The sequence below is a fragment of the Cibotium barometz genome, chromosome 13 (genome assembly GCF_041138505.1).
Source record: "Cibotium barometz isolate CiBa-2024 chromosome 13, ASM4113850v1, whole genome shotgun sequence".
In the NCBI taxonomy this organism is placed as follows: domain Eukaryota; kingdom Viridiplantae; phylum Streptophyta; class Polypodiopsida; order Cyatheales; family Cibotiaceae; genus Cibotium; species Cibotium barometz.
Genome location: NC_141058.1, coordinates 40,805,857 through 40,832,047, shown reverse-complemented (window position 1 = coordinate 40,832,047; position 26,191 = coordinate 40,805,857). Strand labels below are relative to the sequence as shown.

At 46.4% G+C, this 26,191-nt stretch overlaps 1 protein-coding gene across 2 annotated transcripts in view; it reads right to left on the bottom strand.

The window, feature by feature from the left end:
- LOC147632679 (chaperone protein dnaJ 15-like) overlaps positions 1–26,191 on the bottom strand; it is an 88,160-nt gene that overhangs the window by 29,456 nt on the left and 32,513 nt on the right. Inside the window, exons 2-6 of one of the 2 annotated variants that reach the window (XM_086807487.1) lie at positions 6,224–6,347; positions 6,031–6,113; positions 5,823–5,934; positions 5,615–5,719; positions 5,393–5,443 (exon numbers count right to left, since the gene is read on the bottom strand). In XM_086807487.1, coding sequence (XP_086663613.1) covers positions 5,393–5,443; positions 5,615–5,719; positions 5,823–5,934; positions 6,031–6,113; positions 6,224–6,347 — 475 coding nt within the window. Of the gene's footprint in view, positions 1–5,392; positions 5,456–5,614; positions 5,720–5,822; positions 5,935–6,030; positions 6,114–6,223; positions 6,348–26,191 lie in introns of both variants that reach the window. The other variant, XM_086807486.1, reaches the window with a different exon arrangement.

The following is a 26,191-nucleotide window of genomic DNA, read 5'->3' as shown; positions in this document are numbered from 1 at the left end:
GAGAAGGCCCCATGCTACCATGCATCAGTGATCCTCAGTGACATGCAAAATCGCTCCCAAGCTGCAAGCTCCGTGCCGTGCACTGTAACATGACTGCCTCCCACCCTATCGGCCGGGTCCTCAAGCATGTTGAAGTCTCCCCCGACACACCAACGTGCGGCCTCTGGCAATGCATCCGTAACCTGGGTCCAAAACTCTGCTGTGGCACTAGCATGGTTGGGCGCGTAGACGTTGAGCACGCCCAAGAGCTCATCATGCATCCTCAGAATGACGTACTGTGCTCTACCAGGCACAATGATCCCTCGATCCACAATGGCCTGCCGCCATACATCTGCAATGACCATACATACTCCTCCCTGTCCACCCAAAGGGCCAAACCCTGCAGACCAAAAGGTGTCCCATCTACCAGGCATCACCGAACCATACCTCCGGATCCTGCTCTCACCCAAGTGGTGCTCCTGCATCATCAAAATATCAATACTGCCACCAACCAGGCATCTCTGCAGCTCCTGCCTCAAGCAACCAGGCATCTTTGAGCATTAAACTAATGAATAAATTGATTAACTGATGAATGATCACACTTACCATCATACTTACTGAAGTTTGCGAATGACGGTGGTTGATGCTGTCGTGGACTGCGGGCTGGTGACACCTATGGCTGGGGATACTGAGGAGAGCTGCTGATACCTCAAGTGTATGGCCTCCTTTTCCCATTGGTGCTCGAGTAACATACGTTCTCAATCAAGCTCACGTTGGTGTTCCCGAGCGGCGAGTTCAGCCTGACGCCGGTCTTCGTCGATCTTGCGTTGGGCTTCCTCATAGTCCCATCTTTCTGCTTTTTCTTCTTTCCTTCGGGCCTCATCCTCTCTCCTTTGTTGTTCCATCTGAAAGAAGAGGCAGATATAGTCGGGTGCTGCTGGAGGCGGAGAAGGACGTGCTGCTGCTGCCTCCAAGAGTTGGAGACGCTCCATGAGCGCTGGTTTTGAGCTCTAAGAAGAGCTATGGTGTCTGCTATAGACGCAAGAACATGGTCTCCTTCGGGGGAGACGTCTTACGACTGTTAAATACTCTCTTCTGTAGACATGATGCTGAAGTCAGTGGTTGTGCCAAAATGCAATCTGACCATCCAAGGATGCCCCCACGCTAGGATACAGTGTGTGTGGACAAGCTGAATCTGATACCAATGTAATATGCAGCGGAAGTCTTCGTATTAGAGGATCCTGTCACACAAATGCTCACACCGTCTTCTGTATCCTGAGTTTCGTGAGTTTAGCAATCCACTTTAATACTTCGAACTTTAAAGAGATATGAGAGAGAGATGAGAGAGAGATATGAGAACTGTACACCAGATTGGGTCCCAAATTACCCACTGAAGGGCCCCCTATCCCGTTACTGAGATAGTATTTGCTTTATTACTTTAGAGAGAATGACTGTGGACTGTAGATAAGCCAAACGCAAGATCTCGGAGGGGCATGAGGAAGGGCTGCACACCTGAGGCTGAGAAAGGACTGCGGTGGACTGTTCTAAGCTATGTAACTATGCTGTAAATGCTTATGAATGATATGTTACCTTCACCAGATGATTGTTGCATGTATGGATGATGCATAGAAGGCGGGGTACTACTGTAGAACTGATGCTGGACTGTAACGCAGGGCTGGTGGACTGCTGTAGAACTATAAACGCAGGGCTGTAGAGAACTATACACAGGCCGGCTGAGAGGTATGCAGAAAAACACAGATATGATTGCTGAATTGGGCCTGTGGAGGTACTGTATGGCTGCGCCTATGCTGAACTGGTGAATGATCTTCTGAACTGTTGCGTTGAGGTACAAGGACTGCTGTACTGCTGCGTTGGACTCCTAGGGCTGACTGAAGCAAAAACGCAGGTTCTCAAGGGCTGGAGAAGCAAACGCAGAAGCTCCAAGGCCTGGATGAGACTATGGCTGTAGGCGGGGATATGAGGCGCCTGGATTCTAAGGATTGAATGAAGAACTAAGCCCTATGCAAGCCTATTTATACTAACTAGGAGTTGGTCAAGTTGGCTGGTCATAATTTAATAAACTTTATGTTTATAAATGACAATAAATGCTTCAATAAATACAATAAAATATGGAAAAAAATACCAAATAAATCCTAGTAAATTCCCAAAGGCTTCTAGGATGTTCTAAATGATGCACAGGCATATGAATGCATATTATGTAGGATGCAGAGTGCTTTCTAATGCAAACCCTAAGGCTTCTACTGACTCTACATGCATGAATGATTCTCTCCAAGTGGGTTAAGGGACTTGACTGACTGACTGACCGACCCGCTAAGGCTGAGGAATGACCTACGTAGCTTGTGCTTGACTTATCCTGGACTGAGGATGTACAATGGGGTCACGGCGTACGACAAATATCATCCTACTGGGTTCTAATAATGTACAAATGTTGCACTGCTGATGATGAGCCATCTTGTCACCATGCACTGAGTGCAGAGTGCATGTGACAGAATATCTCTTATGCCTTGAGTATTCTCAGTTAGTTCTCCTCTCCGGTTCGATAGGTATGGTACAGGATGGTACAGGATGGAGCTAGCTAGGTTGCATATCATGATTGTATACTCCATGCATATAGCTTTGCATTCTCCTAGTAATAGAGCTCCATCCCCTGCACACCCAGATTCAGCTTTTTTTTATTTAGTACTTTTTCATTTTGTTGGGATGACAGAGGATACCCCATTCAGGTACTCCGATTTGTCTCATAGGCCGAGTTCGGTCTTTTGGAAGACGTTAATAAAATCTTTCTTTCTTTCTTTCTTTCTCACTCGCTAGCTGATGTGCGGGTTCTTCGGTATCTTCGTAGCACATCAAGTTATGGTATCACTTACTCCAGTGGTTCTGATTTGGTGGGATTCACGGATGCTGATTGGGCTGGTTGTGTTGATTCTCGGCGATCTATTTCTGCATATTGTTTTCTGCTTGGATCTGGAATGGTTTCTTGGAAGTCTCAGAACCAGAGGACTGTTGCTACATCATCTACTGAGGCTGTGTTTAAGTTCTATCTTTCTCTCCACGACTGAAGCTTTGTGGATTTATCCGATTCTGGAACATTTATGCTATGCACAGAATTCTCCTATCACAATTTTCTCGGACTCCTAGAGTGCTATTGCTTTGGCACAAAACCCGGTGATTCGTGGTCGATCCACACATATTGAAGTACACTATCATTTTGTTCGAGACTAGATCAAACTTGGTCTTCTTCGCTTGGTGTATTGTTCTACCAAGGACAACCTTGCAGACCTCTTCACCAAACCGATTCCTCGTGCTTCTTTGGAGGTCTTACTTCAGCATGTCGGGGTTGGTCCGTTCATCTGGCATTGAAGAGGAGGTGTTGGAAATATTGTTCATCCCCAGATGGACTCCCTGCATGCTAGTATCTGGCCTATTTATAAGGCCCTGCACTGCGTATTTTAACTGCTATTTTTGCACCATTTTTAGGTGCCTTTTTTAGCATTTTATGGATTTTTGTCCAAGTCGGCCTGTAGGACTTGGCCAACCAGCTCATGAGAACCTATATAAATAGGTGCCTCATTCCCACATCATTTCATCTCTGATTTCAGCCTTGACTTGTACATACAAGCACTCACACGCCTCCCTCGTGATGTACCCTTATCCATATTCAGGTTCTTGATCATTTGCAGTCTACTATCCCCACATATATGTTGTTTCTCTGCAAGTCGCTTTGGAGGCTCTCCCTCTCGAATGTGTACCACCAGTACCCTGGTGCCTTCAGCGGTGGAAGGACAACTCTACTAAGCTGAAGAAGTGAGGGAAGTGGTTGTGAGAGCTCGAGACTGAGCTTAAGTGACTTGTCTATCAATGCCCGTGAAGCTGTATGTATATCTCCTCCTCATCACGTATTATGTCGCTCTCCTCGGCATGCTGCTCTTTGCAATGCTCGAGCTCCTCAACATCAACCTACATACCATGTATTCACTAGTAGTTTTTAGTGACTAGTCACTTTAAACTTTTTTAAAGTACGGGTACAGAAAGCATGCTACCGGTACGGTAGCATGCTACCGGTACGGGTACGGTACGTATTGAAAGTACAAACCGGATAAGTACGAGTACAGAATGCAACTATGCGCCGGGCTGGGCAGATGGATTCTCTAACAGGCTGTAGATCTACTGTAACGGCAGCCCCAATTCGGGCTTGGACACCAGAGTCATGCACAAACTCGAGATGGGAGAAGATCAACTACTTAGCAGCATGGCACGTCTGGCAGGCCAGGTGCAGCGAGGTCATTAATGGCCAGCTCACCCCTCCAGCAGAGACCATCACAACCATTGCGGTCGATCTCATCCACACCCTCAGGGACCACTACAAGCATTTGGTTGGTGATTCGGATCGCATGCGACAGTGGCGAAAGGTGTGTCTCCATGCCCCTTGGACCCTTTCTTTCTGGGAAGGACGGCAGCGTTGGCATTTTCCCCCTCCACCCCCGATGTAGCCTCCCTCCGATAGAACAGCCAGCCTCCCCCACCATTCATTTTGCACTTTTGACTAATTTTCAGCAAGGTTGTATGCAGCCTCTCAGCTGGTTTTTTCATTTAAATAATACAAGGATTTTCTCTTTCGGGAAGAAAAAAACCTATTTTATTAAAACAAATAAATAACAGTAAGAATTGTGTCCACACTTGGCTGCTCATTACGCACCTGGGCCAAATACAATGAAATGGCTGAGTCAAACACAATAGATGAGAGATATATGCCCTAATCTCCTGTATATTCCATCCATTATGCATGATCTGTCAAACTAATGGCATAATGGTAAACATAAATCCTAATGATGGGGACACTTCCTTACTGATGATGATGACACTTGCTGAAGTAAGCTCACAGTATGTCGGGAGCTGCACTCTATCTCCAAGCAAACTACTCAGTGAATGACTGACTTGACAATGACTCTCTCATCCCTAGCCCTCTATAGTGTCCTATGGGCTGGTTCGCTGGCTTTTAGGGTTGGTTGGCTACTTTATTAAAACAAATAAATACTACTAAAATTGTGTACACACTTGGCTGCTCATTGGGTTCATGGACCAAATACACAATGAAATGGTTGAAAAGCCCCAAAATTGACCAAGACTTGGCCATGAACACACTCACCGTGGGAAGGTTTTCACGTGAAAAAATAGCTGGAAACTCTACAGGCAACTCAAGCAAATGTCCAGCATCTTGGGGCTCTCCAGGTAACTCCTAGTCTTAAATGTCCAGCTCTAGAGGTAACTTCATGTAGACTACTGACAACTTGTCACCATCTGTCACTTGTATAGGGGGAATTCCAACACTGAAATCAAGAAGAGCACTTCGCTGGGAAAAAAAGAATCCATGGCATGTACAGAGAAAGCTTACCTGTAGAGCCAACCCCAAACCACCATTCTCTTCCTCTTCAAAGTATAAAAGCTGCCAAACACCCTACAATTAGTTGCACTTCGTTATTGAAATTTTTTCTCTGGATGAGCAACTTAAAAGTCAAAATTTCAATATAGGCATAGGTGACACAGCCCCACATGCACATGCACATATACATATGTACATACATACATACATGTGCCATGCATGCATACAACCCACCTTAAATTTACTTTGTGCATGGGATATTGCCCGAACCACAACTCCAGCCAGAGCCTGTTCTTCTGAAATAGTTACTCCATAAAAATGAGCGCTTTGCTTCTCAACCTGCTAAGATGACAGTGCATAAAAATATAGAAACCTTTTGAAAATAAGTGTACTTTCAAAAACGGCTACAAATTCTGCAGAAAAATCACTTCCAGAGACTTGCCTTGCCATATACAGGTCTGCACAGTGGAAGTGGTCTGATTGTGACTGTCCCACGGAGAGCGTCGTCTAGCACATTAGAAGATATTGACGTCTTAATGGGCACACCAAGCTTACTGAAATTTCAATCAATGACTGTTCAGATCATTGCAAAAAGAGATGATTGTCAAAACTATCATTTTGCAACTGAGCTAAGAGGTGCTAGAGAACACCTGAACAGGGCTGCAAACATAGTATTGACGGTACCAAGGTTTGAAAGGTCAAGTTCCATATCAAGGCCATCCACATCAACAGCCTTATCAAAACAAGTTATAACATGATATTACATGTTTGATCTTCACTACTCTCAGCAGCATCCCTAAACCATAATTAATGCAGACTAAGGACAGGAAACCAGAGCATTACCTCAAAACCTGCTAGATCATACTGTCGCCGTTTTTCAGGATCTGACAATATGCCATAGGAATATGCTATTTCTTTGAACATTTCAGCAGCCTCTACATTGTCAACATTTTTGTCTGGGTGGAACCTGTTGCAAATATGAACTTCAAATTTAGGCACTCTTGAATGAAACCCAATAAATGATTCCTTGCCTGGCTGGTTTGATATTGTTGTACCCACACTAAAGCCTGCAGAAATAGTGCATCCTAACCTTGTGCATACGCATGATTTTAATTTTTCATACACAAACAAAAGATCTATAGTTGTATTATCTCGAGTCCCATAGTCACAAAAAAACGTGTTTCGTCCAAACGAAACCTCTGAAACGTTTCTACGAAACCTGCGAAACTTCTGCCTGGTCAGGTTTCGCCCAAATTTTGGGTTTCGTTTTTTTCGGAAAGAATTTTGGTTTTTTTTAAATTTTCTTTCATATCCTCCTCATCAATTTGCAACTCCTTTCTCTAAAAAACCTCAAAACCTCAAATTTCAAGTTTCGTTGTTCGTTGTTTGTTTGGGTTTTTTTTGTTGTTTTCCTTCCATCTCCTCCTCTTCACCTTCCATCTCCTCTCTTCCTTCTTGTCTCCTCTTCCATCCTCCATTGTCTTCTCTTCTTCTCCATCTCCTTCTCTTCTCCTTTCTTCTCCTCTTCTTCAATCCAGGATTGAATTCCAGACCCACTAATAAGAAAATAGTAACCAGAAATAGATTTCCTACTATCACAATCTCCTACCCAATTTGAGTCACAAGATCAAAGATTTGTCCAATTTGTAAATTATGCCATACCTAATGGTACCTTTGATGTATCTTAACACCCGCATCCTAGCCTTCCAATGGTTCTTCTCCCCCCACCAACTTCTTGTACTTCTTTATATCCATAAGTAGAGAAGCATCTTTAATAGAAAGCTTTGCATCAACCACCATGGGTGTAACCACTTACTTGCACTCAACCATGCCAAATGCCTTCGTAATTTCTCTTGCATACTTTTGCTAAGAAATAAATATTCTATCTGGCTCTTGCCACCAATAGAAAAAGTGAGCAAACCACTGTACTCATATGCTCCATGGACCACCACGAGGATATCGTGTATGGTGAACATGCCTAGCCACACTGGGGGGTCCGCTCTGGAATAGGAGTCAACCACTCCTGAGGAATAGCTGAGTCGATGTTGATACTGAGCCTGTCTCTACCCCGGATCCATGTCATGCCTCTCTCCTGCTCCTCCTGAGATAACTACCTGTGTGCAATCCATTCTCCAAGAGACCTGGCTGGTCCCATGCTCAAGGCGCCCCAGGATATGTGCGGTCGGGCCCCTAGCATGTGGCCACTAGGTAAGCAAATCAGGGAGTTCCAGATCAAAGGCTGCCAAAGCTGCTCCTCTGAGGCCACTGGAACAATCTATCTGAGCGCTAGTCTGAGATGATCCCTAGTCTGAGATGATCCCAAGCACGAAGTAGACTCGCTGAGAATCTGTCCTCAAAGGCAGGACTGAAACCACAGGCTCGCATCTCTGTGAAGATCCATCTAGTACTTTGCGGCCACGGGCCTCCAAGGCTCGGAGTGCGGGCTGAAATCCAGGCCAAGAGGAAATCCTTCCAAGGCTCACCACCGGGTAGGAGTCCTCTGACAATCAACTTGCCCAGCAGGGCACGGCTCTGTATAGCTGGATCGATGAGGCCAAGACCCTGTCACGACCCAGTGTTTTTCTCTGGACAGTATGCAGGAGTGCACGGGGGCATGGTGGACTGTGTGAATGGCATCAGGTTGGAGTCAAAAAGTAAACCCATGTGTGGACAACCCCAAGTGTGAAGGGGGCAAAGATACTTTAATTTAAAAAGGTTTTATAACCTTTGGTGGGCAAAAATTAAAGTTATAAAGGTTTTAAAACCTTGGGAGGCCACTAGGCGATTTTACAGGCTACTCTACTTTTGGGAGGGGGCACGCCTCTTTCTCTCTCTTCTTGCTTTTTGGGAGAGGAGGTACAAGTCTGCTGGCTGCGTGGAGGAGCCAGGTCGTCCTCTGCAGCAGTTCTTACGCTTTCTCTCTCTCCTGTTAATAGGCGGCTGGTTGGACTGCATAGAAGTGTAGCTTTGGACTGCACGTGGTCAGGACTACTGGATGACAGGACAGTTTCTCTCTTGTGGAGGGCGACTGTTGTGCAGGCGCATCATACAGGCTGCTGCAGGACGAATTCTGTGCTAGCAGCGCATTAGACAGGTGACTGCAGATGCTGACCTATACGGACAGGTACAGGTGGTTATTGACAGCCCTGTCCAGCGGGTACAGAAGGGTTCAGTTCAGTCCCATATACCTGGTACAGGCGGCCAGGACTGCAGAGGAACTCCTTGGAAGGTTGATGGTTTAGGCTGCAGGAAACGCAGGGCTGTCCACGCCTTTGGGGAGGAGGTCGGGCTGCAGCACGTGTATTTTCCCTGTTGGCAACAGGCGGACAGGGGCTGGTTTTTCATGAACATAGACATCATGTCAATGGCGTTCAACTGATGGAACTTTCAGCTTCTCTTTGCTTTGGGTTCGGGACTGTTTTGGAAAGGGTTTATGGACTGTTTCGTGGCAGTTCATGTGGCTATGAACATGAGCAATGCTCGGGACTGTTTTGAGATCAGTTTGAGGACTGTTTATGGGCTGTTTTTGTTTGGCTGCAAATTCAGCTATGTACTTGGGTTTCTGGCTGCAAGTACAGGTCACGTGGTTATGTTTCTTGGCATGGGAGTGATGCAAGCTCGCATGGCTGCATGCTCATGGAGCAGATTGTTTTCTTCCTGCTAGAAAGGAACAGAGGGACCTACAGTTATGGGCATCTCTATGTTGCCAGATGTTTCATGAGGGAACAGGTAACTAGATGTATGCTGTTGTTGGCATTGTTGTTGAATGGTGCCATGAATGGTTCTGTATGGATACAGGACAGAAGTTTGAAAGGGAAACAGGCCTAAGGGTTTCATGTGGAAATAGGTCGTAGGTTTCTCGAGGAAACATGTTTTTGGGTTTCTCCAGGAGATAGGTCACATGCAGGCAGAAGGTACAAGAATGGACACATGTTTGGTACAGCCTTGCTCTACTGATTGGGCAGGGGACAAGGAATCCATGACAGAGATGGATAGTACCCTTGGAAGGTAGAGAGGGTTGGTACAGGTGTGTCGATTGTATGGTATGCTGTGCTATGATGCGAGTTCTCGTATGAGAGACAGTTTGGGAGTCTGTGTTGTGATGCAGAAGTACTGGATGTGTCAGGGTGTGATGCTGTTCATAGTGTGAGAGGCTATGGATGGTTGTGGCAGCCCTGATCATGGGAGAAAACTTCTGTATGAAGACTCAATGTGAGAGAGTCTTTCGATGTGAACAATGGCTCGACTTGTTTGTGGATGCCTAGTGGACAAGAAGCCATGATGCAGGTTCTTTGCAGGCTTCAGGGGTTCTACTGTGACGGCTGAGTTCCCAGCCTTATTGTAATCAAAGCTCTTATGGGTGAAAGCAAAGGTTGGTGGTACAAAAAAAGGGCCAATTTTTTTTCCACCTTTTTGGTACTTTGGGGGGGGAATTTGAGGATAAAGGGTTTGTATTTAGGAACTATTTTTAAGATCTTTGAGAATCTTTTGTGCAGTACCACCCCGTGAGAGTAGTGGTGTCATGAGTGCCAAGTGGTGGTAGTGGTTTCAATTTTTTATTGTTTTTGCTCATTTGTGTTTGAACTAAGCGGGCGTCGTCTGGTCGCCTTCCTCTAACATCTCCTCTCTCTCATAGGCATGATTGGTTCAAAAATCATGTGAAACGAGGTGAGACATATAGTATCACCCGTATCATTTCTAACGTAAAGTACCTTAGAGACATTGCATGCTTTTCACTCACATATGCACACACACAGGCATACATACATAAATAAATTGTAACATGCGGAAGCTTACAAACAGGATTATACTTCAGATAACGAATATTCGGCACCTTGGTTCCTAACAATTTGCACAATGTAGCCAAAGTAAGAGTTCCATTGAGAGGGAGAAAAAGAGAGAGAAGAGAGACAATAAAGACACAGTACACCCGATTGGGTCCCAAATACCCTCGCACGGCCCCCACCAAGAATGGTGGATTTGCTTTATTGAATGATGAGAAAAAGACTCAAATCTGTAGACCTTTTCTTGGCTGTAAACCTTCAGCCTGTAGATGATTTGGTTCTTGACCTTCAGCCTGTAGATGACCTGGTTCTTCACCTTTGCGTTATGCTCCCTTTGGCTGTCCTGGCCCTTCGAACACTTCAGCACTTTGTGAATAATGAGATGACTAAAAGACAACTTAGCCCATGATTTTATAGGCCATAAAGTTGCTGGTCGGTGGTTTGCTAAAAGACTGTCGGCCTGTTGATGTAACTCCGAGACCGCCTTTTCACACATTGGCTGCCCTTGTATTAGCCTTTTCACACATTGGCTGCCCTTGTATTAGCCACCTTGACCTTGCTGTGGCCGACTGGCTGTACAGGCCTGGCCGACAGCCAGTCCTTGCCCACTAGGGGCTGGCTGGCTGGCCCCTTGCCTCCTTAGAGGCTGGCCATCAAGTGCTATGGGGCTTCATGGGCCACATGTCACATGCACTGAAGCTTTGTGTCTTCTTTCAGCCCTAAACACCTTTCATAGGAACATCCTCCTGATGCAAAATGCAAAGAAGAGAGAGAGAGAGCTGTATTTTCACTATATTCATAATGTACAAAAAGGTACAAGTCTTTGGCAGCCCTAGGCATGCCCATAAAAAGGTGGAACCCTATCGTACCTAACCAATTCTATGACCTAACACCAAAGAGTGTCAGATAATCAACAATGAGCCAAGCGCTGCCTTATATAGGCTCGTGAAGGAAATGTGAACTGGCCGACCTGCTGTCAGCCAGTTCCTTGGACATGGAATAATCCTCCTGCAGCCGACTCCATCTAATAGATCCTTTATCTGCTGGCCTACAGGAACTTGGTCCACCACAATGCCTTCCATGCCTTTTTACAGCCGCTGAAGCTCTTGAATCTAGTCTTTATCCGTTTCCCCTTCAGGGATTAGCCCTGGATGAGCATATCCATGTGCATGCACATGACACCACAGTCATGGCCCATGGGCTGCCCCTTCATAGCCCAAGGCGTAGGGTTTCCCCCTACACTCCATGTAAACCTACATGCAACTACATGTTCTACTCACGCGCTTGTTATGTGGCATCAAGCCGAGCACCCACAACACCTGTCATCATTCCAGAGGGTGACTCACAATACAGACTGGCACTACTTCATGTGCGGGACTTGCCTGACCAAGACCATGTACAGGACTTGTACACTTGACCTTACACATATACCTGGATGACATGCCAAAATTCACCTTATAAGAAAGTGCAATTTATAACCTCACGGTAGTCATCCACAAGACAATAAACCATCAACTCCATCATGCATAGAAGTACCTCTACAGAAGAGTCATGCATGAATCTAGAGAGCCCCCCCCCCACCTGCCTTTGCGCTACCTACGCCTCTTCCCCATTTTTTCCTTCGCCAGTGCCCCAACACCCCCCCCCCTCCTTGCCCAGTCCCCTCACCATCGCCTGTAGCCCTCTCCCCCCCATCTAGTCTACACACCCCCTATTTCCACCTGCCCCCCCTCCTTCCCCCACATTGCCCCTCCCTCTCCCCCACGTTGGTTGCTCCATCTGCGCCCCCCCCCCCCTCTTGTGTCTCCCTCCTCTCACCACATCCCCTCCCCTCCACCGCGCTTTCCTCTTCCGTAACCTCTCCGCTTACCTTCGGCTTCTTTGCCCCTTCATCTTCTCTTGGCAGCATTCTCAGGTCTTGGGCATTTTCTATTCAGCAAGTCTCGGCCTATTCTAGTCTTCACCCTCAAGAGGACTCCATGGCAGCCGCTCCGTCATCCCCGACCGAGGCCACTGTTACTTGCTTATTTTCTCTGAAGCGGACCTTTAGCCCCTCGCTACAACTGTTGCATCATTAGAGGCCTCCACTCTGGTATGCAAGATTGTCGGTAGTTGTCTTGCACGCCGACAACTCAGAGATCTTCTGTAGGCTAGCCTCCTTGGTGGGCCTACAAAGATCATAAACATTCATCCTCTGGGGCGTGGCTACTACCAAGTAGAGTTCGACTCGCCAGCAGCATCAGATCAAGTCATGAAGCTGAGCCCCGTTGCATTGCGTACCGCCTAGGCCTTCTTTGCACAGTGGCAGCATGACTTCGACCCCACGTCCGACCCACTGGCTGGCGTGTCAGGCTTTCCAATGAATCTGCTTCCCAAGCCTCAAGAAGAAATACCTTCCTCTTCTCCTTGTGATCGGTGGAGCCATTGGGAGAGTGATGGACCCCCCCCCCCCAAACTGCCGCGTCGTCCCTCGTAGCGGCAGCCGGGATTCCATCCCTTCGCATCTGTATTCCCTCGCCGCGGAGACACTGCCTCGTGTCATACCCATACCATGCCTTCGGGGAGACCCCATCATTCAACGAGTGGAGTACTTCAGGCCTTCCTGGCTAGTGTTTCATTTGCAGACAGATGGGCCACCTGGCCAAGCTTGACCTCGGCACCAGTCCCAAAGACACCTCTAGTGGTTCCCCCCTTGGGTCCCCGTTCAAATCTTCACCAAGGGGTAGCGAGAGAGGCAGGCTCTCAACCAACTGAGAACCAAGACCCGATTGCGGACGACTCTACTGCCGGAGAGTGGCAGACCGTTGGCCCGCGCCAAGGCTGTCAATCGACTACTAGAGCTAAGCGCCGCCGCCACACGTGGTTCTGTCAGAGAACCGTTTCAAGCATTTATCACAACACCAACCCGTCGACGATGAGCCTCCTCCAATCACACTCAGGGTCCCTCCGCCCCCCCTGGTTTGTGGTCGATTCCCAGCTAAGACCTCTGGTTCTCAGTTTCCAGTGAGGCCAAATGGCCTCACGGAACCCCCGGCAAGCCCCTCCCAACACCCTTGTAGCCACCCTCACTGCCTGTGGTTGGGCACACAAGCTCGTGAACCCCCAAGGTCAGGCACCGAAGCTCATGAACCCCCAAGATCGGGCACCCCAAGTCGGCACCCCAAGTTCATGAACCTTAAGGGCACCCACAAGGCTAACCACCAGCCACACAAGGTGGGAATCTGCAGTGGTCCCCACTCCCCAAGTTTGGCTACCCACTTGATCGACGAAGCGGTGCACACCTACTTATGCTCAGCGCCTCTCACCTACTCCAACGGCATCTGTCAGTGACCACTTTTAGCACTTGGCTCGTGATAGCCCAAGGGGCCACACCAATTGTATATATATAGACTCTGGTGTACCGAGTGGGGATCCCCGAATGCAATACATGGTCTTGTGGTGTCCCAACTCTTGCCTACTTCCATCTTGTGTTGTGTGTGCATGTCACTTAGGTAGCTCTTGTGTGGTGTTCAGTTCTTGAGTCTGTGTGAGTGCGTAGTGGAGTGGGACAGAGAGGTCGCCATCTCTCTAGCCTATGCTAGATCCTGAGGGTATATTGCCCTAGAGAGGACCCTAGTGATTTAGTGTGCCTGCACTAACGAGCATCCTAGTCCACTACAGGTACACTAAAAATTTGGCGATCTTGTTGGGGACTCTTGTGAGTCAAAAGTTCCCAAGATTTTGAGTCTGTAATAGTTCATCATCTCTACATGCCCAATACACGTTCTCGGAGCTCTCGTTCTATCAGTCCCATCAAGAGTCCCCTCTCTGTCAAGTGCTACAGCCGCAAGCAGCCGGTCCACTTTGTGCCTCCAAAGAGCACTCCTCCTCCTCTCCCTCTACCCATGGCCGCCATGAATCAAGGTCACCCCAGGAACAACCCTCCGGCTTGAGAACCCTTGTCAGTGGTGTTGGGCCAAATTAACATCAAGTTTCCCATGTTCAAGGGTTCCACCTCAAAAGATGGGGATGACCACGTGCGGCACTTCATCTCTATGTTCAAAAGCCATGGTCTCGAGCAGGAGGACGCCTACCTGCCTTTATTCCCATCCACTCTAGAAAGCTCTACTGACAAGTGGTTTAGTCAGTTCGTGAGTGACCATTTCGTGGACTAGCCCAACTTGAGGGATGCCTTCCTTTGCACCCTTAAGCCGGGCAACTATGAAGACCGCATTCTCCAAGACTTGGGAAGACTTCAACTATTGCCTGGGGAGAGTGTGTCTGAACTAATGACACGGACAAGGGTCTTGGTATCTCGTCTGCCGACCTACCTAGGTGACTTTATGGTCAAGCAATGGGAGCTGCAAGCCTTGCCCCGGTCCACCCAATAAAAGATCAAAGAAAGCAAGCCTACACCTACCACCCTACTGGACTTCCAAGAGCTGGCCTCTCAACTGGAGAATGCGCGCTTGATGTTTGAGCGTGACAACAATTCTCCACCCTCTGGGGTCATGTCCTCACCCGCAGTACCCAATCAAGGAGTTCAACTTACGCACACTTGAGGATCCACATCCCATTCTACTGGCTTCCTAGTTATGGGATCACCCTGCCTTGCTCGATCAGGCCACCACTTTTTTCCAGTCCTACAAGGATGTATTCACCTAGACCTACAACAATCTGGACAACATGCCGGCCGACATAGGCGTGCACACCATCCCTCTCTAGGAGGGCACTCGTCTGGTCCGGGGCCACGCCTACAAAATCAACCCCAAGTATGCAGAAGCAATGAAGGTGGAGCTCAAGAAAATGGAGGCCGCTCGCATCATTGCCCCAGTAGAACACACGAGGTGACTCTCACCCATGGTGATCACCCCCAAGAAGAAGACTAACAAAATCCAGGTCTGTGTTGACTTCCGTGCTCTCAACAAGGCCACAATCAAAGATAGATTCCCGATCCCCTTCATGGATAGGGTGTTGGAAGATGTAGCTGGTCACACTCTCTGCAGTTTCCTGGATGGGTTCAATGGCTACAACCAAGTGGCCATCCATCTGGATGACCGGTCAAAAACAGCGTTCGTCACCCAATGGGGAGTGTTTCACTCTGCCAGGCGTTAGTACAAGCGTGCCTGTTGGTGCACGGTCCCGAAAGACCAATGAGGACATGTGTTCACCCAGTGAAGGTGGGAGACGGCCTATGATTTGTTCTACCCCAACAACCGATTCTACATCAACAAAAATCTTATTGTTTTTCAGTTGTACTCACTCCATGTTATTGAGAAATCTGGCCTTGGGCCCGTGAACACTTGTACATATAAATACTCCAAGAAATACAACTGTATTGAGGGGAGGGCCAGCCCTTTTCGGCCCCAGTGATGGTGTCAATTGTTCTTTGTCATTTTCAGTTTTAATGTTGCAAGTATTGTCCATTATTTGTATTAGTTAAGTGATCTAAAAATGTGTATTTTATCTTCCGATTTGTAGGCCTCCTATAGGGAGTGGTTACATTGGTATCAAAGCCCGGTCGTCTCTCTTTCTCAAGAGGAGACACGATGTTTTGAAATCGGAAGCAAACACAGATACTTGACTCAAAGAACAGCCAAGGCAATCCTTTTGAAGTGCCGAATTCGAGAGGTCAATCAAGTGCCTCTCGCGATTCCGATGCATTGCATGGAAGGCACAAGCCTCTTGAGAGAGTTTATGACAGTGCTTTGATGGGACAACCAACCCGTGGAAAAGAGCCTATGCATGAGAATGAGCCCAATGCATTGAGGGCTGAATTGGAGCACATGAAGAAGCTTTTGCAAGCAAAGGAGCAAGAGTTGAAATTCTTGCATGAAGATCCCCATGTACAAAGTGTCATTGAAGCAAGGAAAGTTGATGCTATGGTGGATATGATGGCTCGTGAAGTGGGCAAGAAGCCAAGGGAGTTGACACTCTCCTATCTCATCTGAAAGGGTAATCTCAAAGAAGGAGAGGATGGGGAGTCAGTATTTAAGAATCCACCTCGTTTGAAGCATGGAGACCCAACATCTCAATGGTTGAGGTTTTTTATACACAAGGAAGAGGTATCAGTCACTTCTCGCCATGCATCTAATCCTCATGGGACACGAGGAAACAAATATGTACATGTTGGAGCTAGTGGGCGACATGATGGCCTTGTGGATTCAAAGCATGTTTATCATGGAGAGAGTGGTTGGCATGCAAGCCGAAAGACTTTGCCCATTGAGTTGTCTCGTGGTACGACATTGCATCATTTGGGGAGGTCACATGCATCTGGGCCACAGATTCATAACGCACATGCCACCGTGCCTCATGAAACATCTTTGGTTGCCCATGAAGCCCATTCAGAGAGGGCGGCCCCGTTGGATAGGGGAAAGAGAAAGAGAGAAGAACATGAATCACATCCCAAAAAGCTCAAGAAGTTTAAGGCAAGAGACAAGTCCGTGAAGTTTGATGCCTTTTATGGAGAGTATGATGCCTCCAAAGTGCTTGCTTTCGTGGCTCAGTTTGACATTGCTTTTAGTGATGAGGACTTCCCCGAGAAGTCTAAAATTCATCATGCAAGCATAATTTTGAAGGGGACAGCTACCCATTGGTGGATCACTGAAAAGACCACCAAAGATCCCATTTGGTCTTGGAAAGAGTTCAAGGACAGATTTTATGCCCAATTTTTACCTCCAAATGCGGAGCAAACTCTCACACAAAAGTGGGATAGACTTGAGCAAAAAGATAACTTTATCTCTACACAGATGAAGTGGAGATTGGGGACATGGGACCCCAGATTGAGACAGAGGCTCCTTTTCTTGGCAAAGAGGTGCAAGTGACTCCTCTTATTGGCAAGTTGCGCATACATATACAGGGTTATTTGGATCATGAGCATTTCTTGATTGCCCCTCTCAATGGATGTGATGTATTGCTTGGCAAGCCTTGGCATCATAGGCTTGAGCCCCGCAAAGAATATAAAACCAACAGGATCACTTTTATGCATAAAGGCCGCATGCATGTCATTGATGCTGGCAAAGAACGGGATTCTATCCCAGTTGCATCTCACATTCAAATTAATAAGGCAATCAAAAAGAGTCTTTCCATGTACTTGGTTTTTGTTCGTAATAAAATTGAACAAAGTAATGTGAATGTGGATGTATTGACTCAAGATAGGATGAATTTTCTTAATGCATATAAAGATTGTTTTGCCGATGCATTGCCAGGAGAACTACCTCCTCAGAGACCCGAGGATCATCGCATAGATCTTGTGCAAGGTAGTTCCCTACCTAACAAACCCGCATATCGTGTGAGTGCTACACAACAAGAGGAGATCATGAAGCAGGTTAATGAGCTTTTGGAGAAGGGTTTGGTTCAGCCAAGCTCCTCACCCTTTTGTTCTCCTGTGCTTCTTGTGCAAATGAAGAATGGATCCTTCCGCATGTGTGTGGATTATCGAGCTCTAAACAAGCTCACATCAAGAACAGATTTCCAATCCCACGCATAGATGACATCTTGGATAAGCTTGATGGCTCGGCTTGTTTCAGTCGTATAGACTTGAAGAGTGGCTATCACCAGATTCATGTGGTATCCCAGGATGTTCATAAAACTGCATTCAGAGCAGCTTTTGGATTGTATGAATTTTTGGTGATGCCTTTTGGCCTTACCAATGCCCCGGCAACATTCAACCGTATGATGGACAGGATATTTTGACCCCATTGTAAATTCACAGGTGTATTCTTTGATGATATCTTGGTTTTCTCCAAGAATGAGGAGCATAAGACTCATTTGGCTACCGTGTTTGAAAAGTTGTGAAAGCATAAACTCTTCATAAATGCTAAGAAAAGTGAGTTCTTCCTCTCAGAGATACATTATTTGGGGCACATTGTATCCAAAGAGGGTGTAAGAATGGATCATGCTAAGATTGAAACCATTTGAAATTGGCGAGAGTTGCAAAATGTACATCAAGTGCGTAGCTTTCTTGGACTGTGTTCATACTATAGGCGATTCATAAGGCATTTCGCTAAAGATTGCCTCACCATTGCATGATCTTACAAGAAGAAAGTCACCTTCAAATGGACTTCGAATGAGCAAGATGCCTTCTTGCAACTCAAAAATGCTATCATTTGTGGGCCTGTGTTGATTGTTCCAGACTTGCAAAAGCCATTCACAGTGGAATGTGATGCATGTGGGAATTGTATAGGAGCTGTCCTAAATCAAGAGGGTCATGCAGTTGCTTATGAGGGCCGTCGATTGCATGATGCCGAGATCCGTATGGACATTTATGAAAAAGAGCTCTTGGCTGTAATTCATGCCTTAAAAATATGGAAGCATTATCTTCTTGGGGCTGAATTTGTAATCAAGAAAGATCACCAAAGCTTGACGTACTTTCTATCTCAAACAAAGCTCTCGGAAAAGCATATGAGAATGGCAAACTTTCTTTCGATGTTTTATTTTCAGATTGTATATACTCCGGGAAAGAAGAATGTAGTGGTAGATGCTTTGTCCAGGAAGCCTTATATTGCTGCAGTTTTTGTGGCCTCTCATGGGGACTTGATTGCCATGTGTGATTTGTATCACTTCATTAACACCAAAGACAGACTTTTTGGCGTTTATGTAGAGCTGATTATCTCGCAAAAGTTGCAAGACTTTCTCCACATCTTTCTCATGCTGCTCCGTAGTGGCTGAGAAGACTAGTATGTCATCAAGGAATATGAAAACACACTTCCCAATGTGGACTGCGAAAATCCTAGACATCATCTTATTGAAGGTTGCAGGTGCATTTGTAAGCCCAAAAGACATGACTACGAACTCGTAGTGACCACGCTCTGTCCGAAAAATTGTTTTTGGATGTCAGCTTCAAAAATGCGGACCTGATGGTAACCACTCTTGAGGTCGATCTTAGTGAAAAACTTAGCACCATCTAACGTTCCAAAATGTACTCTATCCTTGGCATAGGAAACTTATTCTTGATAGTGAGTTTGTTTAATGCCCTGTAATCTACACAAAGGTGCGCAAACTTGTCCTTCTTTTGGACAAATAGGATAGGTGCAGCAAATGGGGAGGAAGAAGGCCGAATGAATCCGTCTCGGAGAAGCTCAAATAACTGCTTTTCTAACTCGCCCTCTAAAGTCTTAGAAAGACGATAGGGAAACCTACTAGGAGGATCTGATCCAGGGACCACATCAATGTGATGGTCCTCAGGGCGAGGATGTCAAAACCCCACGGATCCCCTCGTGATCGATCTTGGTTCGAAACTCGAATCCTGCAAACAAACGAACAACAAACAACAAAGGGGGGTGCAGGCCTGACTCACCTCTCAACCATGACAGCCGTGGGCGAGCCCACAGTCTTGGCTGTCCCCACCGAGCCACGAGCTGAGCTAACTAGGATGACGTACCGACCAATCTCCTCCTCACGACGTCCCATACCGCCGCGAAGCTGCCCTCGCGGGCCTCGAGATTGTTGCCGGCCTTGGCTGCATAAAGCAGGTGCACGTCTGCACTAGATCCAGGCTCCAAGACCATAGAGCTCTCACAAACTCGCGAGACTCTCTATATTACAATAACAAACCTTGGCTACCCTTTTATAGGCTCTTGGCCGGTCATCGGGCCTCCACACTTGGCCGCCCGCCCGTCCATACTTGGGTGCCCGCCCGTTAGTATATCCCTAACTCAGCTCGTCAATCAGCCTGCCTAGTTCCAAGCTTCCCCAAGCCTCGAAACTAGTCTTGCATGCGTATAGCACACGGTAGATACCCACTATGCACATGACATACTCCCCTTCCTCTAAGAGCTCACTCCTGAGCTCACTAAAAAGCCAGGGTAATCTCTCTGAAGAGAAGTCAATGTCTCCCATGTAGCGTCCTCCTCAACACGATCCTTCCACTTGATCTTGTATTCCGTGATAAACGTATGACGCAATCTTCGTTCACGAAATCCAAGAATCTTTTCAAGTTCGTGCGGAACAAATGTCATGTCCTAGACATCTATAATTTCTTGAGGAGTAACTAACTAATCTGCTCCACCCAGTACTTCCTTAAGTCTACTGACATGAAATACAGGATGAACTTTCACATGAGAAGGCAAATCCAATTCATATGCAACTGAACCAATCCGTCGTGTAACACGAAATGGTCCACAGTATCTAGGGGATAATTTCGGAGATCTACCTGTCCGTAAAGTCTCGGAATCTTTCGGAACTCGCAAATACACCATCGTTCCTTCAGAGAACTCTCTAGGTGAACGATGTCTATTAGAATAAAACCTGTCGCGATCTTGAGCACTTCTAATAGATTCCTTTGCAACTTGTAACATTTCCTGCATATCTTGCAAAAAATTACGTGCTGCATCATGCTGAAGTCCTGAGAATCCTACTGTAACAGGTGATCTTGGTTGAAAACCATACATAAGCATGAAAGGACTAAACCCTGTACTCATATGCTTAGTACTGTTATATGCAAATTCTAACATAGAAAGATAATCCTCCCATGAACTTTGTCTTTTGGATACATATGCTCGAAGCATATCCTCCAAAATCTGATTCACTCTTTCAGTCTGGCCATCAGATTGAGGATGATCAGAGGAACTCAAATTTAAAGTTGTTTCCAACTTCTCGAAAACAAGTTTCCAAAAGTCACTCGTAAACTTAGAGTCCCTATCACTGACTATGTCCTGCGGTAACCCGTACAGTCTAAACAATTGCTCGATAAACTGCCGAGCTAATTGTGTAGCTGTAATAGTCTTCCGGGTCGGTAAAAATCTAGCCATCTTTGTCAAGCGATCTACCACAACCCAAATAGAATCGTGGCCTTGATGTGTTCTTGGCAATCCGGTAATAAAATCCATGGAAATACTTTCCCATTTATTACCTGGGATTTGCAAAGGATGCAACAACCCAGCCTGTCTAAAGCGTTCAGCTTTATTTGCCTGACAAATCTGACACTTAAGAACATAATCTTCTACATATCCTTTCATCTTCGGCCAATAAAAAGTGTGTTTCACTAATGATAGCGTCCTGTGTACCCGAGGGTGTCCAACAAAAGGGGCGTCGTGACACACCCTCAGAATCTTGGACCTAATGTCCGGGATATGTGGTACACAAATTTTGTCATTACGGAATAGTAAACCATTCCGAATCATCCACTGACCTCCTGCATCCTGAATGGTAGACTGCTCAGTCACCGAGTCTTGGTCAATCAATGAGCTCCCGTCCTGGATCTTCTGCCAAAATGGACCAAAATAACTATCAGTCCTGCAAAGCCCTCTCAATGACTGAAATAAGTCAGTAGAAATCTCGGTGAACGACAAAGAATTCACCTCTCTAATCCGACTAAGCGCATCTGCAATACTATTCATGGACCCTTTCCGATAACAGATCTCAAAATCAAAATCTTGCATTAACTCTGCCCAACGAGCTTTCCTGCCTCTCAAATCATCCGCATCACACACATACTTGATTGACTGATGATCAGTCAATACCACAAACTTGGAGCCATATAAATAATGTCTCCAAACCTTGAGAGCATGAATCACAGCATAAAGCTCCTTCTCAAGGGTTGGCCAACGAGATTGAGTGTCGTCTAGCTTTTTACTTTCAAAAGCAACCGGTCTATCATCTTGAAATAAAGCAGCCCCGATAGCATAGTCACTGGTATCAGTTTCAAGAACATAAGGCCGACTAGGATTAGGCAATGCTAAGATAGGTGCTTCCTTGACTTTATCTTTCAAAAGTCTGAAGGCCATATCCAAATCGTTATTCCAAGTGATAGGCTGATTGGACTTACGTCCACGACCTTTCAATAAGTCGGTCATCGGTAGTGTGAGCTGAGAGTACTCCCATACAGATTTCCGAAGAAAGACAACAAAACCGAGAAAAGAACGAAGTTGTTTCACTGTTCGTGGTATAGGCCAGTCCAAAACCTTCTGAACTCGGTCATAGTCAATGCTCAATCCATCTCTAGTGATCTTGTGTCCCAAGTAAATGATGTCGGTCATAAAGAACTCACATTTACTCAACTTAGCATATAGTCGATTCTGTCTTAAAATAGCTAAGACAATCGTGAGGTGTCTGACATGATCCTCAAGAGTACGGCTATATATCAAAATATCATCCAGGAACACCACCACAAATTTTCCCAAATGTTCACGAAAAAGATCGTTCATCATTTGTTGGAAAGTGGCTGGAGCATTGGTTAACCCAAAAGGTAATACGAGGAACTCGCAATGGCCATACCTAGTCCGAAAAGCGGTTCTTTCGACATGCCTTTCATGAATACGTATCTGGTGATAGCCAGTACGTAAATCTATCTTCGTGAAATATTTCGCTCCTGCTAACCGGTCAATTAGGTCATCTGATCGAGGGAGAGGATAACGGTTCTTAATGGTCAGCTTGTTCAATCTTTTGTAATCTATACACATTCTCCAAGTATTGTCCTTCTTTCTCCTAAGCAACACAGGTGCACCCCAAGGTGATTTACTTGGACGGATCTGGCCCATCCTCAAATAATCTTCGAGTTGTTTAGCCAACTCATCTTCCTCAGCTTGGCTTATCCTATAAGGTGGAATACTCACAGGATGAGCACCAGGGATCAAGTCAATACGATGATCTACTGCCCGTTCAGGTGGTAAACCCGATGGTAGTTCCTTAGGAAATACATCTTGAAACGAATCAAGTATCTTCTGTAATTCTTTGCTTTCAAACACACTTAATTCATTCACATCCATGAAAGGGATGAGAAAAGAAGAAAGTGGAATCAAGACACAATGGAAAGCAGTATACAAAGAAGAATCCATTATATTTCCAAAATCAATAGTATTTACAAGAGGTCCCTGAGAGGGATGGATACAATCACCTAAAATACTATAGTTGGTGTCCCTATGCTGAAAAGAAAAAATATGACTAGACCAATTTATCTGGACGTCGAGAGTCTTAAACCACTCAATCCCTAATAACAAGTCTACATTTTCCAGATGCATGACATAGCATTCCAGAGTATCTTTGTAGTCCTGAATCTGGATTGGAAGCATCTCCACCTTGCGATCCCAAACTTGTCTGCCCGCAGGTAGACGTACCTCATAGGTATGGTTGCTGAGTGTCGTATCAAGACTCAATTTCTGCACAAGTTTGTAGTTAACAAAGTTATGCGAACTGCCAGGGTCTAAAAGAATGTGAATTTTATGGCCATTCACTTCTCCATAAACTCGGAGAAGATCATGCATGCCAAATACCTTAGAATTGAACAGACAATCAGAACAAGTACTAGGGCGAGAAAGTACAGTAATTGACGTACCTGTCAAAGACAACTGGTTAGCTGTCTTTGGCTTGGGTCCTGCGTTTGACTTGGTACCCTTTTTCTTTGGGCATTCGTTACGCATGTGTCCTTTTTCTTCGCAGATAAAACAACGTCCTTCCTTCTTGAGCTTCAAAGCCCTAAGGAGTCGTTTCTTCTTCGCTGGTGTCGAACTTGTATTCTTCGAAGGTTGGTCCGAAGACTTGCCTTCAGTCGTGTTAGCCATAGGTGCGGAGAACTTTCTTTTATGCTTGTTCCCCCGCTCGCTAACGGGTTTCGACTTGGAAGAGACCATCGTATCATCATAGATACGAGCTGAATGAATGGCCTCGTCCAATGTTTTGCATTTGTTATTTTTAACCTGTAATCGGTACGAGTCGGGTAAACCAACTACGAAAAATCCCAAAAGGGTAGTGGGATCCATCTTTGTAGCTTTCATCTGCAAGTCACGAAATTTTTGGAGGTAGACCTCATAAGTGAGGTGCTGCGAGGTCATGGTCAAAGCTGAAAACCGGGCAACAACATCATAATCATCCTCTTTCTTGAGGAATTCTTTCTTGAAAATGTCTTCAAATTGTGCCCAAGTCGTTGGCTTTGGGTTCAGTTCCTTCCACCAAAGCAAAGCTTTGCCGGACAGGAAACCTGCTGCTAACTGTATCTTCTTTCCATCATCATATGGATGAAACTGAAAGTGAACTTGCCACTTATGTAGCCAAGTGTCCACGATCTCCTTGGTTCTCTGCTTTTGCTCGCCCCCGAACGGTTCCGGAGTAATATTGGGGCCTAAAGCTGAAGCCAAGGTATCCATTCCCGAGAAAGTAGAGAGGGTAGTGGTCAAGAGAGCGATGGAGTTCTGCAAAGCCTGCATCTGGGCTGTGATTTGTGCCTAACGTTCCGTCGAAGAAGCTTCGAGAGCTACTTTGAACTCTTGGAAATCTGATTTTGACACAAACTCGTCAAAAAGATCGGCATCAGTGCCTTCCGTAGCCGGCAAGCCTTCGCGTTCCACGAGGGGCTCCAACTCTGATTCTTGGGTCGACATCGTGAAGAGGGTACGTGGAGAGAAAATTTGATCTTTGCACAACAAAAGTGCGAGCGAACTTAAGAGCTCGAGAGCTTGAAAACTTGAGAACTTGAGAACTCGAGAGATGTGTGGCAAGAAGCCCACGTGAGGGGGTTTATAAAGGTTTCCCAAAAGCCAAAAAAAAACTCGAAAAGCTAGGCTTAGCTTTTGCTTTAGCTTTTGTGTTTTTTTTTTCCGTGAATAAATATATATATATATTTTTTTTTAATAAATATATATATATATATATGGATATATATATTCTCTTGTCTTAAAAAAATTAAACACCTTTGGAAACCTTGGAGAGGGGAGGACTTTTAAACCTTTTTTTAAAAAAAATTTAAACTCCCCTAAAAAAAACAAAAAACGAAAGCAGTAAAAAGGAATGCTTTCCTTACGTGTTTTTTTTTTTCCTCAACCTCTTGGATTAGCCGGCGCTTGCTGACTGCTGACGTGGAGAGCTGGCCGTTTCTTGCCGCCGTCGCCTGCACGCCTTCCCGTCGGCTGTTGCAAACCGGCGCCTGCACGCCTGCCTGCGCCTGCTATCGGCCTGCTGGAACCCAGCGCTTGCTCGCCAGCCTGGTGCGTTACCTGCACTGGCCAACTACAGGGCTTGGCTGGGCGCCTGCGTAGGCCTGGGCCTGCCTGGCGTGAGCGCTGGCCGGCCTGGCCTGGGCCGCCTGCGCTAAGCTGCGTGGGCCTGACTGGGTGCGCTAGTCTGGCCGCCTGGCTTGGCAGGTCTAGCCACGCAAGCCTAGGCGCCTGCCAGCCGACTTGGTCCTGGCCGCCCATGCTGTTGCGCCCTCTACACCCCGCAGCATCGAACAACACCCGGCCAACGCATCTAATCAGCCGGACAGCAGACGCTTCGCACGCTCTCTCTCGCACTCGCTCTCTCGTTCGTTCAAGAAAAAGCAACGAAAAGCATCATGCTTTTTCTTTTTTTCTGTTTTCTCTCATGCGACTGCATAAACACACTCCTCTTCCTTGCAAAACAATCAACCCTTATTCATCCTACCATCTCCCATCAACATGGGGTTCTTTGATGAAGAAAAAACACATACAAAATCTGAAAACTGCAGTATGCACAGAAAAACAGCAAGTTTTTTAACACATACCGTTCTTCGACCTCTTCTTCTCTACCTACCGACTTGCTCGTTCACGAGGTATGCTCTGATACCACTGTCAAAACCCCACGGATCCCCTCGTGATCGATCTTGGTTCGAAACTCGAATCCTGCAAACAAACGAACAACAAACAACAAAGGGGGGTGCAGGCCTAACTCACCTCCCAACCATGACAGCCATGGGCGAGCCCACAATCTTGGCTGTCCCCACCGAGCCACGAGCTGAGCTAACTAGGATGACGTACCGACCAATCTCCTCCTCACGACGTCCCATACCGCCGCGAAGCTGCCCTCGCGGGCCTCGAGATTGTTGCCGGCCTTGGCTGCATAAAGCAGGTGCACGTCTGCACTAGATCCAGGCTCCAAGACCATAGAGCTCTCACAAACTCGCGAGACTCTCTATATTACAATAACTAACCTTGGCCACCCTTTTATAGGCTCTTGGCCGGTCATCGGGCCTCCACACTTGGCCGTCCGCCCGTCCATACTTGGGTGCCCGTCCGTTAGTATATCCCTAACTCAGCTCGTCAATCAGCCTGCCTAGTTCCAAGCTTCCCCAAGCCTCGAAACTAGTCTTGCATGCGTA